General features: G+C 40.8%; 1 protein-coding gene across 1 annotated transcript in view; it reads left to right on the top strand.

Annotated features, from left to right (window-relative positions):
• Positions 1-10,080, top strand: part of Nipa1 (non imprinted in Prader-Willi/Angelman syndrome 1) — a 58,052-nt gene extending 47,972 nt beyond the window's left edge. The window contains exons 3-5 of the mRNA XM_013012161.1: positions 692-782; positions 6,241-6,401; positions 9,128-10,080. Coding sequence (XP_012867615.1) covers positions 692-782; positions 6,241-6,401; positions 9,128-9,639 — 764 coding nt within the window. The 3' untranslated portion in view covers positions 9,640-10,080. The remainder of the gene's footprint in view (positions 1-691; positions 783-6,240; positions 6,402-9,127) is intronic.
• Positions 10,081-14,211: the final 4,131 nt, after the last annotated feature.

The raw sequence follows: 14,211 nt of genomic DNA, 5'->3' as shown, positions 1-14,211 counted from the left end.
GAAGGAAGGAAGGAAGGAAGGAAGGAAGGAAGGAAGGAAGGAAGGAAAGTAGGTAGACAGGCAGGAAAAAAAGAAAAGAAGGAAAGAAAAAAGAAAAGAAAGAAAACAAGCAAGCATGCATAAGGTTTGAGTAGCTAGGTATATTTAACCCAACTGAAACATTATACAATGTATACATATGTCAAAACATCACATAGTAACCCACAAATATATACAATTTTATATTTCAGTTAAAAAATAAATTAAGCCAGCTATTTGTGGCTCACACTTGTAATCCTAGCTATTCAGGAGGCCGAGATCTGAGGACTGTGTTTTGAAGCCAGCCAGGACAGGAAATTCCATGAGATTTTATCCCTAATAATCTATACCCCCCAAAACACAAAAACAAACAGCAACAACAACAAAAAGCATCTCAGAAGTGGAGCTGTGGCTCAAGTGGTAACGTGCTAATCTTGAGGGGAGAAAGATGAATTTGAGTTCATATCCTAGTACTAGAACATACCAAAAAAAAAATCCAGGGCTGGGATGTAGCTCAGCAGCAAAGCATTTGCCTAGCAAGTGTACCATCCTGGGTTCGATCCCCAGTACCAAAAAGAAAAGACAGAAAAAAAAACCAGTGATCCAATCCTATGGTCAGTGCTGAAAAAGAACCGTGTAATTATAAGTGATGTCCTTGTTATTCTCTTCGCAGTGGCTGTTGGCCAGATTGGGAACTTCCTGGCGTATACTGCAGTTCCCACAGTCCTGGTGACTCCTCTGGGTGCCCTTGGAGTGCCTTTTGGGTGAGAATTGAGATTATCTATTTTTACATTTGATGCGCAGCTTAGATATAAAACCTTTTTCTTATTATTTTAAATGTTTCTGTTTTGTTTTGTCTTAAGTGATATAACTGTCATCCTAGCTATTCAGGAGGCTGAGAATTGAGGATCTCAGTTCAAAGCCAGCCTGGGAAGGAAAGCCCATGAGACTCTTATCTCCAATTAATCACAGAAAAAAAAGCTGGAAGTGGCACTGTGGCTCAAGTGGTAGAGTGCTCGCCTTGAGCAAAAAGAGCTCAGGGACAGCACCCAGGCCCTGAGTTCATGCCCCACAATGGACCACTCCCCCCAAAAAAAATTGTATAGCTGGGTGCCAGTGGTTCACACTTGTAATCCTAGATATACTTGGGAGACTGAGATCTGAGGATCCCTGTTAAAAGCCAGCTCAGGCAGAAAAATCCATGAGGTGTTTACATTCAGTTAACCACCAAAAAGCTGGAAGTGGAACTGTGGCTAAAATGGTAGAATGCCATTCTTGAGTGAAAAATTAAGGTACAGTGCACTGAGTCCAAGCACCAATATTGGTACAAGTTTTTTTTTTTCTCTCAAGTAGTATAATTTTATGTTAAGATAGGTCTTTGTTATTCTAGTCTGTATCATTTAACTCTTTTCTTAGCATTTAGTGTCTTTTACATTCTAATTTATTCATGGTTATCACTGAATCTGATTGTATTCACTTTCCTGGATTTTGTCCTGGAAAACTTCTTCAAGTCTTCTTGATACTTGGGTAAGTTATTCTGAGAAATCATTAAGCACAATGAGTCAGGTTTTTGTTTTTTTCCTTTTATTTTCTAAATTGTTATTATAAAGGAGATATACAGAGGGGTTATAGTTATATGTTAGGTAAACAGCACATTTTTTTTCTTTTTTGGTTAGTTGTGGGGCTTGAACTCAGAGCCTGGATTCTGTTCCTGAGCCTCTTTGTGCTCAAGGCTAGTTCTCTACCACTTGAGCCACAGCACCACTTCTGGTTTTTGAGTGGTTAATTGGAGATAAGAGTCTCATGGGTACTATTCTGCCTGGTCTGGCTTTGAATGTCAGTCTTCCCATCTCAGCCACCTGAGTAGCTAGGATTACAGGCGTGAGCCACCAGCGCCCAGCTAAGAGTACATTTTTTTTTTGCACAGTGTCCTCCCTTCCTTTGCTCTCTCCCAGTCTTTACCTCCCATTCCCACCCATACAGTTGGTATGTTTATTTAGATGCTTAGCGTCTGTTGTTGGATGCTGAGCAGGCCCCCACATAAGTTCAGTGTGAGCCAGGTGATTTCCACACTCAAACTGAGATTCCTTGCAAGGCTGCATCTGCCTTTCGTCAAGGGTCCAAGAACTCCAGGGAAATCATGCAACCTGACTCAATATCCGGTTGTCAGGAGGTGAGGGGAAGGGGAAGAATGGAGACTTGAAGACCATTAGCTTTCAAAAAATCACAAGGGCCCCTCTTTATTAACTTATTCCATTTTCTGTTGCTGTCACAAAATGCCAGAGACCGTGATTTTTTTTTTTCAAGAAGAGGGCTTATTTTAGTTTATGGTTCTGGTTGTTGTAGAGTCCAAGACTGTATAGCTGAGTTTTGTGCGGGCCCCAAGCTGCTTTAATTCTTGGCAGAAAACCAAGGTGGCGCGGGGACTCACATTTTAATAACCCACTCTTATGGTAACCAATCCAGTCCTGTGACAGCTGCATTAATCTCTCTTAATGACCAAATCACCTCTTAAAAGCCTTACCACATCTCCATAGTGTTACATTGTGAATCAAATTTCAGCACAAGTGTTGGCAGGGACAAACCACATCTGAACTTGGCTAAGTGCAACAATGACTTTGTGAGACATTCATTAAGTAGATTGACACACTTTCTCTTGTGAGTTATATCTTTACATTCCACTTTCCCTTTGAAGAAATCATGGTTAAACAGAGATAGGTGCAATGAAAAATGAGATCTAACTTTGTACTTCTTGTTAGTTTTCAGCTGTATTCTGGACAGATCACTAAGCCCTTGCATACAAGTCTATCTATGATGAACATATTTATGTTTATGTTTTCTATTAAGAACATTTTTATGTTTATGTAAACATATAGTATATATAAATATATATTTATTTATTTAAATTCTAGCACGATTGGCTCATATTAATTATCCTAGCTACTCAGGAGGTTGGTATCTGAGGATCACAGTTTGAAGCCAGTCAAAGCAGAAAGTCTGCAAGACTCCACAGTTAACCACCAAAAAGCTGGAAGTATAGGTTTGGCTCAAGTGGTAGAGCACCAGCCTTGAGCAAAAACACTAATCAAGAATGTTAGGCCCAAAAGCCAAGCCCCACAAAAATGAAACACAAACAAGAAGAGAAAGGACAGTTGTTCTATCTTGCTGTGTAATGTATGGCAAGGAGGCTGCATCAGAATTGGGCAGATGCTAGTGTTAGGCACTTGAAGACATCTCAACTTCTAGAAATACTAGCTAAATAAACCTCAATTCTTTGCAATAGTAGTAGTTGTTTTGCCAATCCTGGGGATTGAATTCAGGGCCTGGGCACTGTCCCTGAGTTTTTGTGCTCAAGGACTTGAGCCATAATGCCACTTTTGGCTTTTTCTGCTTAGGTGGTACTGAGGAATCGAACCCAGGGCTTCATGAATGCTAGGCAAGCACTCTACCACTAAGCCATATTCCCAGCCCTATTCTTTGTAAAATTACCCAGTTTGGGATGTTCACTTCCAGCAACAGAAATTTGACTAAGACAAGACTTTCATCATTAAAATCAGCAATAAAATGGGGAATATTATTACCGACCCTGTAAAGAACTAAAGAACTCTGCACACTTATGAAAAATGACAAGCCAGCAATTTAGAGCATTTAGATGAAATGGAAACATTCCTAGAAAGACAGAAACTGACTGAAACTGTTTCAAGAAAAAAAAAACAGAACATCTAACAGATTGATAACATTGAAAAAAGGTCAAACTATTCATTTAAAAAAGCTTGCCACAAAGAAACCAAGGCACAGATGGTTTCATGGTTAAATTCTGTCATACATTTGAAGAATACCAATTCTACATAAACTCCCCAAAATAGGAGAGGAAGAACTTTCCCCACTCACTCTGAGTCTACTATTACTCTAGCAACAAGACCAATAATTATAAATAAACTGCAAACTTCCTTTTTTTCTTCGTTTTTCTTTTATTGGTTGATGGTGGGGCTTAAAACTCTGGGCCCTAGTGCTGATCCCTCAGATCTACAGCTCAAGGCTAGCTCTCTACCACTTGAGCCACTGCACCACTTCCGATTTTCTGGTGAGAAAGGAATCTCATGGACTTTCCTGCCTGGGCTGGCTTTGAACCATGGTCCTCAGATCTCAGCCTCCTGAGTAGCTAGGATGACAGTTGTGAGCCACCAGCGCCCAGCCACTACAAACTTTCTTTTTGAAAGATAAATGGAGCTATCTCCCAAAGAAGGATTATATATCATGGATGACTGACATCCCAGGAATACAGGAGAAATTTAGAATTAAAAGAAAAAAAAAAACCTCCATCATTGGGAAGAGTAAGACAAGGGAATCACAAATTTGAGGCTAGCCTGAGCAACATAATGAGTTTGAGGCCACCTATACTGCATAGTAAAGCCCTGTCTCATAAAATTAAAAGGAGCTAAGTTCCAATGCTCATTCGTATCTGTTGTCCTAGCTACTTAGGAAGGTGAAAGCTGATTATCTTGGTTCAAAGCCAGTTCAGGCTAGAAAGTCTGTGACACCCTTATTTCCAATTAACACCAAAAAGCCAAAAGTTGAGGTGAGGCTCAAGTGATAGAAGCAATAACCTCAAGCAAAAACAAAAAAAAACAAAAAAAAAACTGTATATTGCTCAGGATCTAAGTTCAAGCCCCAGTATTGGCACATGCACGTATGTGCCCCCTGCAAGTATGTGCCCCTGCCAATGTTTTTAGTATTTGAGAACAATGATCAGCGATTCCTTCAGCCATACTAATTACTATCAGTATTTTCATACTTCCTGTTTGTGCATTTTCCACTTATTTTAAGTATAAATATATTTAAGTCATGTATTATAATTATTTTGACAATTTTCATACTTTCTCAAATGTTGTGAGATTTTGATTTATTTTTAATGTATTTAGTTGATGCTGGTCCTGGGGCTTGAACTCAGGGCCTGTACTGTCCCTGAGCTTTTGTGCTGTAGCCTGTCATCCTACCACTTGAGCCATAGCTCTACCCCTGGTTATCTGGAGTTTAATAAGATAAAGAGTCTCAATAGACTCCTGCCTTGGGCTAGCTTTGAGTCACAATCCTCAGATTTCAGATTCCTCAGCCTCTTGAGTAGCTGGAATGTGTGAGCTTCAGGTGTGAGCTACCAGTGTGTTTTGTTTTTATAAGTGTGTGTGTATGTTCTAGTTTAAGGCTTAAACTTGTTTTGGTGGTTAAATTGGAGCTGAGTCTCACTTTCCTGCTTGGGCTGGTTTTGAAACAGTCCTCAAATCTCAGTCTCCTGAGTAGCTGGGATTCCAGGTGTGAGCCTCTGGTTTCGAGCTAGGAAGCAATAACTTTGATCAGTCTTAACACTTTTTCTAATGTGCTATATTTCATATCTACTGAGATGACAATACAGTGTTAGGCATTAACTCTATAATAGCCATGCATGGAAATGGTTTGAAAATCCAGCTTTTGTTGGAATAACAACTTCAATAGATTACTAGTGTAGGGATTTTTTTTTCTGTTTTTAAAAACTAAAGATAGAGGCTACTAGGGTAAGGTTCTGGGTTCTATTCCTAGCACCACAAAAAGAAAAACAAAAACTTCTGGGTGCTGATAATTCATGTTCCACAGTCCTAGCTACTGGGGGTTGGAGAGCAAGTTCAAGGCCAGTGTGGGCAAAAGTTTGTGAGATCCCATTGCAACCAACAGTGGAATACATGCCTGTCTTCTCCACTACAAAACTGAGCTTGGGAGAGCTGAAGTTTCAGGCAGCCTGGGGGGAAAAAGCTAGGTGTGGTGACATGCACCTGTCATCCCAGCCACTGTGGAAACTTTAAATAGGAGGATTGCAGTCCAGGCAAGCCCAGGCATATAGAAAGACCACATGTCAAAAAAAGCAAGAGCAAAAAGGACTTAGAGGCCTGGCTCAAGCAGCAGAAGACATGCCTAGTAAGAACAAGGTCCTGAATTTAAACCCCATACAGCCCTCCAAAACCCTGAATGATAGACTAGAGACAGATATTACTCAGCAGTTGGTAGAGCATGCGTTTAGTACAAACAAGGCCCTGGCTTCCATCCTGAACATCAGAACAACAACAAAAACGAATTGGAAAATGGAATACAGCTTTAAAGAAAATGTAGATCATCTAGATTGTATCTGTAATTGGTAGAAACAGGTGAGATAGTTTGATTTCAACTGTAATGGTTTCTATTCTTTAATTGAAGGTCCATTTTAGCTTCTTATCTTCTGAAGGAAAAGCTCAACATCTTAGGCAAGTTGGGATGTCTGCTGAGCTGTGCAGGCTCTGTTGTACTGATTATACACTCCCCAAAGTCCGAGAGTGTCACAACACAGGCTGAGCTGGAGGAGAAGCTGACCAATCCAGGTAACTCTTTTCTTTTTCTCTTGTTTTTCGTTGTTGTTGGTGGTGGTCGTGGGGCTTGAACTCAGGGCCTGGGTGCTGTCCCTGAGCTCTTACGCTCAAGGCTGGTACTCTACCACTTTGAGCCACAGCTCCACTTCTGGTTTTTTGATTAATTGGAGATAAGAGTCTCACAGGGACTTTTCTGCCCGGGCTGGTTTCAAATTTCGATCCTCACATCTCAGACTCCCGAGTAGCTAGGATTACAGGTGTGAGCCACCAGCAGCCCGCTCAGGTAACACTTTTCTGACCAGGCTGCCAACATAATGAGCCCAGGAAGTCCATTCTGCTATTTCCTGGTAGGGCAGAAAAACAACTTCCATCCTGATTATATCTCCATTCTTTGATCTTGTGTGTGTGCATCTGTTGGCTGTAGGAAACTGTTCAGAAATGCCTTAAATCTGGCTGGCTGGCATGTGAGCCCCATTCAGAGTTAAGCCAAGGCCTGATTCTGTCCTGAGCCCTAAGTGCCTTCTCCTGCCTGCTTCCTTCCATGGCTGTCTCTCTGCACACACTTGGGACCTGGCATTCAGTATACTGTGCATCAGCTCTTTCCTTCCTCATTCTTCTGCCCAGCCTCCCATGGCACTCCCTCCTCACAGCACTCATTCTCTGGTCACCCCATCTCGTTTCTCATTGAATAATCTTCCTGCTGCTCCTGGTGCTTCACCTGGTGGTGAAGTGTCTGTCAGCTCTGCAGTGTCTCTCTTTCTCTCTCTCTGTCTTTCTACAGATGCGTAGGTCTGGGAGCAGAAACCTAGGGTATGTGTGTCTGTATGACATGTAATGCTTTTTTGAAAAATGCAATCAAAACAATGCAACACGCTTATAATTTCCTAAAGTACAGCTTTCCTCTAAATTATTTCCAGCAGATCATCCTGTGCTGCTAATTGACAATTTTACACAGAGCTGGTACAAAATATCTTCACACAGATGTCCCCAGAACACAAACTGTGAGGACCAGGGGACTCTTTTATAGTTCTCAACTGGCAGTGATGATCATAGAAACAAAAACATCTATTTTAAAAACAGATCCAGCTGATGATGCAACAATGAGAAGTACAAGTTGTCATGTCCAAAACGAGCTTTACAACGTCGGTGCGGGGGGGGGGGCGGGGGGGGGGGGGGGGGGGAAGGAGAAGGATTGGGATGGGGGGGGGGGGGGAGGCTGGGAAGGGATGGGAAGGGTAAACAAAGGAGGAGGCTGCAATGCTTGGTAAGAAATGTACGCATTATCCTGCCCATGCAATTGTAACCCCTCTGTACAGTTTGTTCACAAATAAAATAAAATAAAATTAAAAAAAAAATAAAAACAGATCCAGCTGGGCACTAGTGGCTCACACCTGTCATCCTAGCTACTCAGGAGGCTGAGATCTGAGGATTGAGGTTCGCAGCGAGCCTGGGCAGAAAATTCGTTCCAATGTGACTCTTATCTCCAATTAACCACTCAAAAACTGGAAGTGGTGCTGTGGTTCAAAGTGGTAGAGTATTTAGCCTTGAGCAAAAGAGCTCAAGGACAGTACCTAAGCTCTGCCTCATCACCTACCAAAAAAAAAAAAAAAAAAGAGTAAAAAAGGATAGGGAAGGGAGAAAGATGAGAATTAGTCGATAAGTTAGATGTGAGTGACCCGAAAGATTTATTTTGTGTAATTTCCAGAGGAAACTTAAGTGTGTGCAGTGGCATTCACCTATAGTCCCAGCTACTCCAGAGACTGAACAAAAAGAATTCCTTGAACCTAGGAGTTCAAGACCATCCTGAGCAGCATAAAACAGTACAAAACAAAATAGAAAAGAGAAAAAGAAAATCCATTTGTGTTTAACCTTAAAATCACCTTATATTGTTTTTGTTTTTATTTTTTTTATTTTGGTGTAGGTATTGGGGTTTGAACTCAGGCTTTGTACTCTTGCCTGGCTTCTTTGCTCAAGAATGGTACTCTACCACTTGAGCCACACCTCCTCTTTCAGGTTTTTGATGGCTAATTGGAGATCAGAGTCTCACAAATTTGCCTGCCCAGTCTGGCTTTGAACCAGGATCTTCAGGTTTCAGCCTCCTGAATAGCTAGGGTGATGGGCATGAGCCATCACCAGTGCCTGGCAACATTGATTTTTATTGTTGTTAAAATGGTACCTAGTCAGGCACCACTTTAGTTCATGCCTATAATCCTAGCTACTTGGGAGGCTGAGATTTGGGGATTGTTGTTTGAAGACAGGCCACGCAGGAAAGTCTGTGAGACACTTTTCTCCAATAAACCACTCAGAAAAAGCCGAAAGTGGTGCTGTGGCTTAAGGGGTAGAGTGCTAGCCTTGAGCAAAAAGCAGCTCAGGGACAGTGCCTAAGCCCTGAGTTCAAGCCCCAGGACTGGCAAAATAAATAAATAAATAAAATGGTACCAATAGAGAGCACTCTGTAACACATTTAGGACTTAGGACATTTTGGGGGTTCACGCTTTTATTGGGAGTCACAAGACAGGTGGCTTCCTGTCAATGGAGATGTTTATAGTTTCTTCAGCTACTCCAAACTTGGGCCCTGGTGGTCCTTGTGATGGCTAGCTCATTGGGGCTTATTCCCCAATGGGAATAAAATGGGAAGCTTCAGAGCATGGCCTTGTTGATTGGGATTCAGTTCTGCCCTTTCATGTGGCAGCCAGCCAGGAGACACCCTAGGTTACTGTTTGCGGTCTGTCTTGCAGTGTTTGTGGGCTACCTATGCATCGTGTTGCTCATGCTGCTGCTGCTCATCTTCTGGATTGCTCCGGCCCACGGGCCTACCAACATCATGGTCTATATCAGCATCTGTTCCTTGCTGGGGAGTTTCACAGTGCCATCTACCAAGGGCATTGGACTGGCAGCGCAGGACATCTTGCACAACAACCCATCCAGTCAGAGAGCCCTGTGCCTGTGCCTGGTGCTCTTGGCTGTGCTGGGCTGCAGTATCATCGTCCAGTTCAGGTACATCAACAAGGCACTGGAGTGCTTCGATTCCTCTGTGTTTGGAGCCATCTACTATGTAGTATTCACCACACTGGTCCTGCTGGCCTCAGCTATCCTCTTCCGGGAATGGAGCAACGTGGGGCTGGTCGACTTTTTGGGCATGGCCTGTGGATTCACAACTGTCTCTGTGGGGATTGTCTTGATCCAGGTGTTTAAAGAGTTCAATTTCAACCTTGGAGAGATGAACAAATCTAATATGAAAACAGACTAGGAGGCAAGCCAGGGGGTGGGGGGAGGGGGTTCTTGAGGAGCAGACTTGGAGCTGGTCTTTGGTCTTCGTTGGATGTAAAGTAGAAGAAACTGTCAATCTCTGTGTTCTGATGGTGGTCTAATAGACAATGGGGAGTCTGGCTTAACACCAGGACACAAACCCCATCCATCCCCTTGCAGCCCCAAGCTCCCAGTGGTTGTCTTGGGTATTATCTTTCTTTGATAAGACAGATTTCATTTTCATTAACCTGGAAGCTTTCATGACTACTCTTTCCTTTGGAAACATTTTTTTTAAACATGATTTAATCTGAATATTAAGATGAGCTCTTTTTAATTATAGTCTTTGCAGGAGGACAGATGTTCTGACATACAAGATGACTTTGGGAATGGGGAGGAAAATGTCTTGACATCTGGCTATGTATAGTAAATATGACTGAACTTGTGTTAGTTTGCCCTAAGCATGTAATAACCTTCACATACCTCATTCAAGTAAGAGGTATATGCATTGAATTGCTTTTAATTCTCTTAACAAACTGACTCTCTCTTGCACCCTGACACATTTTATTCGCAAGTAGAGAGAGAAGAGGTAACGAATGTGACGCAGTGTTCCATTGGCAGAATGACTTTTCAATAGCTCAAATCAATTTCAGTGCCTTTATCACTTGAATTACTCATTTGACTATTACTGTGTGTGTGTTTTCTTAGTTTAGAATAATGCCACTTCCTTGGTTAGACCTTAATATTTTAGCATTTAAATGACAAATATGTAAAGCAGTTAGAAATAAGACTCATTGGAAGATAATCAAAAACTATAGACACATTAGAGCAAATTGATCCATTTAGCATGTAGTTATTGTCCAATTAAAGACAACTGGTTAAGTAGCATGAGATATTTTATTTGCATTCAACCTATGTAACTGGGTATCAACATGACCCACATTCTTTTTCAGCAAGCTTTTGTGGCCATTCAAAAGATCAAAACTATTTAATTTGACATTGAAAGCCCTTTAATACAAGAACAAACTAAGGGACAAATCACATAAGATAGTTTCTACAAACTGGAGTACATAGTTTCTAAAAGAATTTCTGGTACAGGGTGAGGTGCTGGTGGCCCATTTCTGTAGTCTTAGCTACTAAGAAGGTTGAGATCAGAGGATCCTGGTTCAAAGCCAGCCCTGGCAGAAAAGTCCATGAGACACTTAACCAGCAAAAAACCAGAAGTGAAGGTGTGGCTTGAGTGTAGAATACCAGCTTTGAGTGAAAACACCAAGTGAGAGCATGGGGCCCTGAGTTGAAGCCCCAGTATCTGCGTGCACATGCGTGCGTGCATGTGTACACATGTGCACATACACAGACACTGGATTTCTAGCACAGATTAAAAACAATGTAGGTCTCTGGCTGTTGTTTGAAATGGTAGAACATTATAGAGTTCCTTGCCCAACATCCTTAAATTTCTTGAGTGTGTTCAGGGACCCATGTTCCATCCCTAGCACCAAACCAAACTTAACAAAAGAAATCCTACAAATAGACATTAGTTATGCCAGTATTTGGGTCAAAGAAGTCATTCTCCCGCCCATAGCCACTTTCCATGAAATTAAATCGAAGCAAAGCACGATGTGATAAAACTATTGCATCCCAATACCGTGGACCTCTCCTGCAATATTTTCTCCAAACAGGAAACTATCCTAAATTGAAACTATCCTAAATTAAGTGAAGTAGATCAGGTGAAGTAGAAAATGAAAGTTAATAATACTCAACTAAAGCTACCAAGTTAAAAATGTATTATTCCAGGCAAAAAGGACATTTCTAAAGACCAAAGGAATAATTTGTTAAATAGTTGAACAAAGAGACTAAATAAGATTAGTTTAGTTAACAGCACAAAGGAATCTGGTTGTCTGATGGCTTTGTTTATCAGTCTTTATGAACAGAAAATGTAGGTAATGTTCCTGGTTTATCAGTAATTTGGGAAGAGCACCAATTAAAATTTTTAAAGTTATGGGCTGGGAAGGTGGCTCAGTGGTAGAGTGCTTGCCTTGCATGCATGAGGCCCTGGGTTCTATTCCTCACATAAGCAGAAAAGGCCGGAAGTGGCTCTGTGGCTCAAGTGGTAGAGCACTCGCCTTGAGCTGAAGAGCTCAGGGACAGCTTCCAGGCCCAGAGTTCAGGCCCAATGATCGGCAAAAAATTAATGAAATAAAATAAAAATTTTTAAGTTAAAAAAGAGGCTTATATTAACTGATAGTTAAAAGTTCATTTTTTAAAAAACAGCTCTTGAAGGCTTTTTCAGTAGTTTTAAGAATAGAGGCTTTAATGTATTGACCTCAACACAACTGGAAAGTATTAGGTAGCAGAATCAAAATACTTACAGCCTATAAGTTGTTTCCTGCATACGGAGTTGGAGAAAGAAAACAGGTAGCTATAGAAGTATGAGGAAGTTCATAGTATAGAAATTATCTCACATATGTTTTGCATACATAAGATAATGTTATGCATTAATTTAAATGCCTCTATGGTATACTTTATATTTTAGTATACAACTATACCATGGATATTTAAAGAAGATAATTTGTTTCATCTTCTCTATGATTTTTTTGTTGTTTTAGGGAAAGACAAAAATCTCATGGTATTTATAGTTCATTTTTTTCCTAAAATGATGGGTCCTGGATTAGTTAACATCTTCCAAGTATATATCTGTTGAGCAGATTGTGGAAACACTAGATAAGACAAATGGCTTTTATTCCAAAGGGACAAAGTTATTATTTATGGTTAGGGTGTGTGAGACTAGCCTCCTAGACTGAGGTATAATGGTCTGATTTCCAAGTTTAATATAGAAGATCTGTATATTTAGATTTAATACCATTTATTTTTAATTTAATTATTGTTATTATAAAGGTGATGTACAGAAGGCTTACAGTTACATGAGTCAGGTAATGAATACTCTTCCTTTTGTATAGTGAATACTATTTATTTTTACAAATGCATTTAAAAATGCAAAGGCTGAAAGTGGGAGCTTCAGCAGTGAACCTAAAAAGACCCTGAGTTTACTGGTCTTTCCAAAAGCAAATGCTCATGGAATGTTTTTATTAGGTGTTAGGTTCTTAGATTTGTCAGAGATAAAAACCTAAATAATAATACAAGAAAGATACCTAATGCGTTCTTGTTTTCAAGTCTTTTCTAAAATCAAAGTGCTTTCTCTTGTGAAAAATCATGATTTGCAGAGTTACTATTGGTATACATTTAAACTGTTTTTTTCTTCTTCTACTTGGACAATGCCTTATTTTCTCATCTGAATCTTTGCATTTGAAAAGATTGTTTCCTGGGGTTGGAGGCGTGGCCCAGTTGGTAGAACATAAGCCAATGAGTGAAAGTAGCAGGTATCGAGTTCAAGTTCTGGTCTCAGACTTAAAAAAAAGAAAAGAAGCCGAGCACTGTTGGCTCAAGCCAGTAATCCCAGCTACTCAAATGGCTGAGATCTGAGCATGATGGTTCGAAGTCAGCCTGGGCAGAAAAATTCCCCTGAGACTCTTATCTCCAATAAACTACTCAAAAAAAGCCGCAAGTGACACTGTGGCTCAAGTGGTAGAGCGCTAGCTTTGAGCACAAAGAGGCCCAGGGACAGCACCCAGGGCCTGAGTTCAAGCCCTACCTGTGGGGTAGGCACGGGAAGATTGTTTCTGCCCAAGTCTAGGACCAATGAGAGATTCTAACCTAAACCTTGGTTCAGTATACCACCCAGGGAGCCATGTGTGGAGGTTTTGGAAAGAGAGTAGCATTGTCCTGCTTTTCAGGGGGCCTTGCTCACCACTCATAGTCATTATGGTCTTCTCAACTTACAATGCTAGTGACATATACTTTGTTGCTGTTCTTTGTTTAGCAATAAGAACTATTTCTGCTCAGATTCTCCAGTCAATTTGTCACACACAATTTGATTTTTAGAAGCTCATTCCAAGAGTAATATGTCAGGTCTTTGTTCTTCTCCATAGCCTTATGTATCTATTTTCTGAAAAGAAAGGAACACTATTCAAGGATATAGTTCCAATTCCTCTTCTTCTGAGATGACTCCTTCCCTGGTAAACACTCTCCTGAACTTTCTAAGGTCAGTTTCTAGACTACTGCAAAGTACTCAGATGCAGGGCCAATCAGATGTGTCCGAATTCTTGGACTACGGGACAGGTGCTGGTGATAGAGCCCATGTCCTGTTCTTTGTGTGTGCACAAGTATAGTCATTTTTGTTTATTTTTTTGGTATAGTGGTAAGGATTGAATCCAAGACCTGGCATAAACTAGGAGAGTATTTTATACTGAGCTCTACCCTAAATACTATCTGAGATTTCAATTCTCTCTTTCTTCTTTTGGCAAGGCCCCTAGCTTGATAGGCAAGTGCTGTACCTCCGAGTTCCATACTTAATAATTTCATGCTTAATAAGTCTTGATGGGTGATGTACCACTAATCTAGAATGGCAGAGAGACGCTTCATTGTCTCACAGAAACCATGCCCATCCCTCTTTTCTGACGCCTGTTAGATCTTGTTGAGACTTCTTCCTGTGACCTAGTGATGTTAGAAACAGAAAACT

Source organism: Dipodomys ordii, unplaced genomic scaffold (genome assembly GCF_000151885.1).
Source record: "Dipodomys ordii isolate 6190 unplaced genomic scaffold, Dord_2.0 Scaffold15, whole genome shotgun sequence".
Lineage (NCBI taxonomy): Eukaryota > Metazoa > Chordata > Mammalia > Rodentia > Heteromyidae > Dipodomys > Dipodomys ordii.
This window is presented reverse-complemented; position numbering and strand designations above follow the sequence as displayed.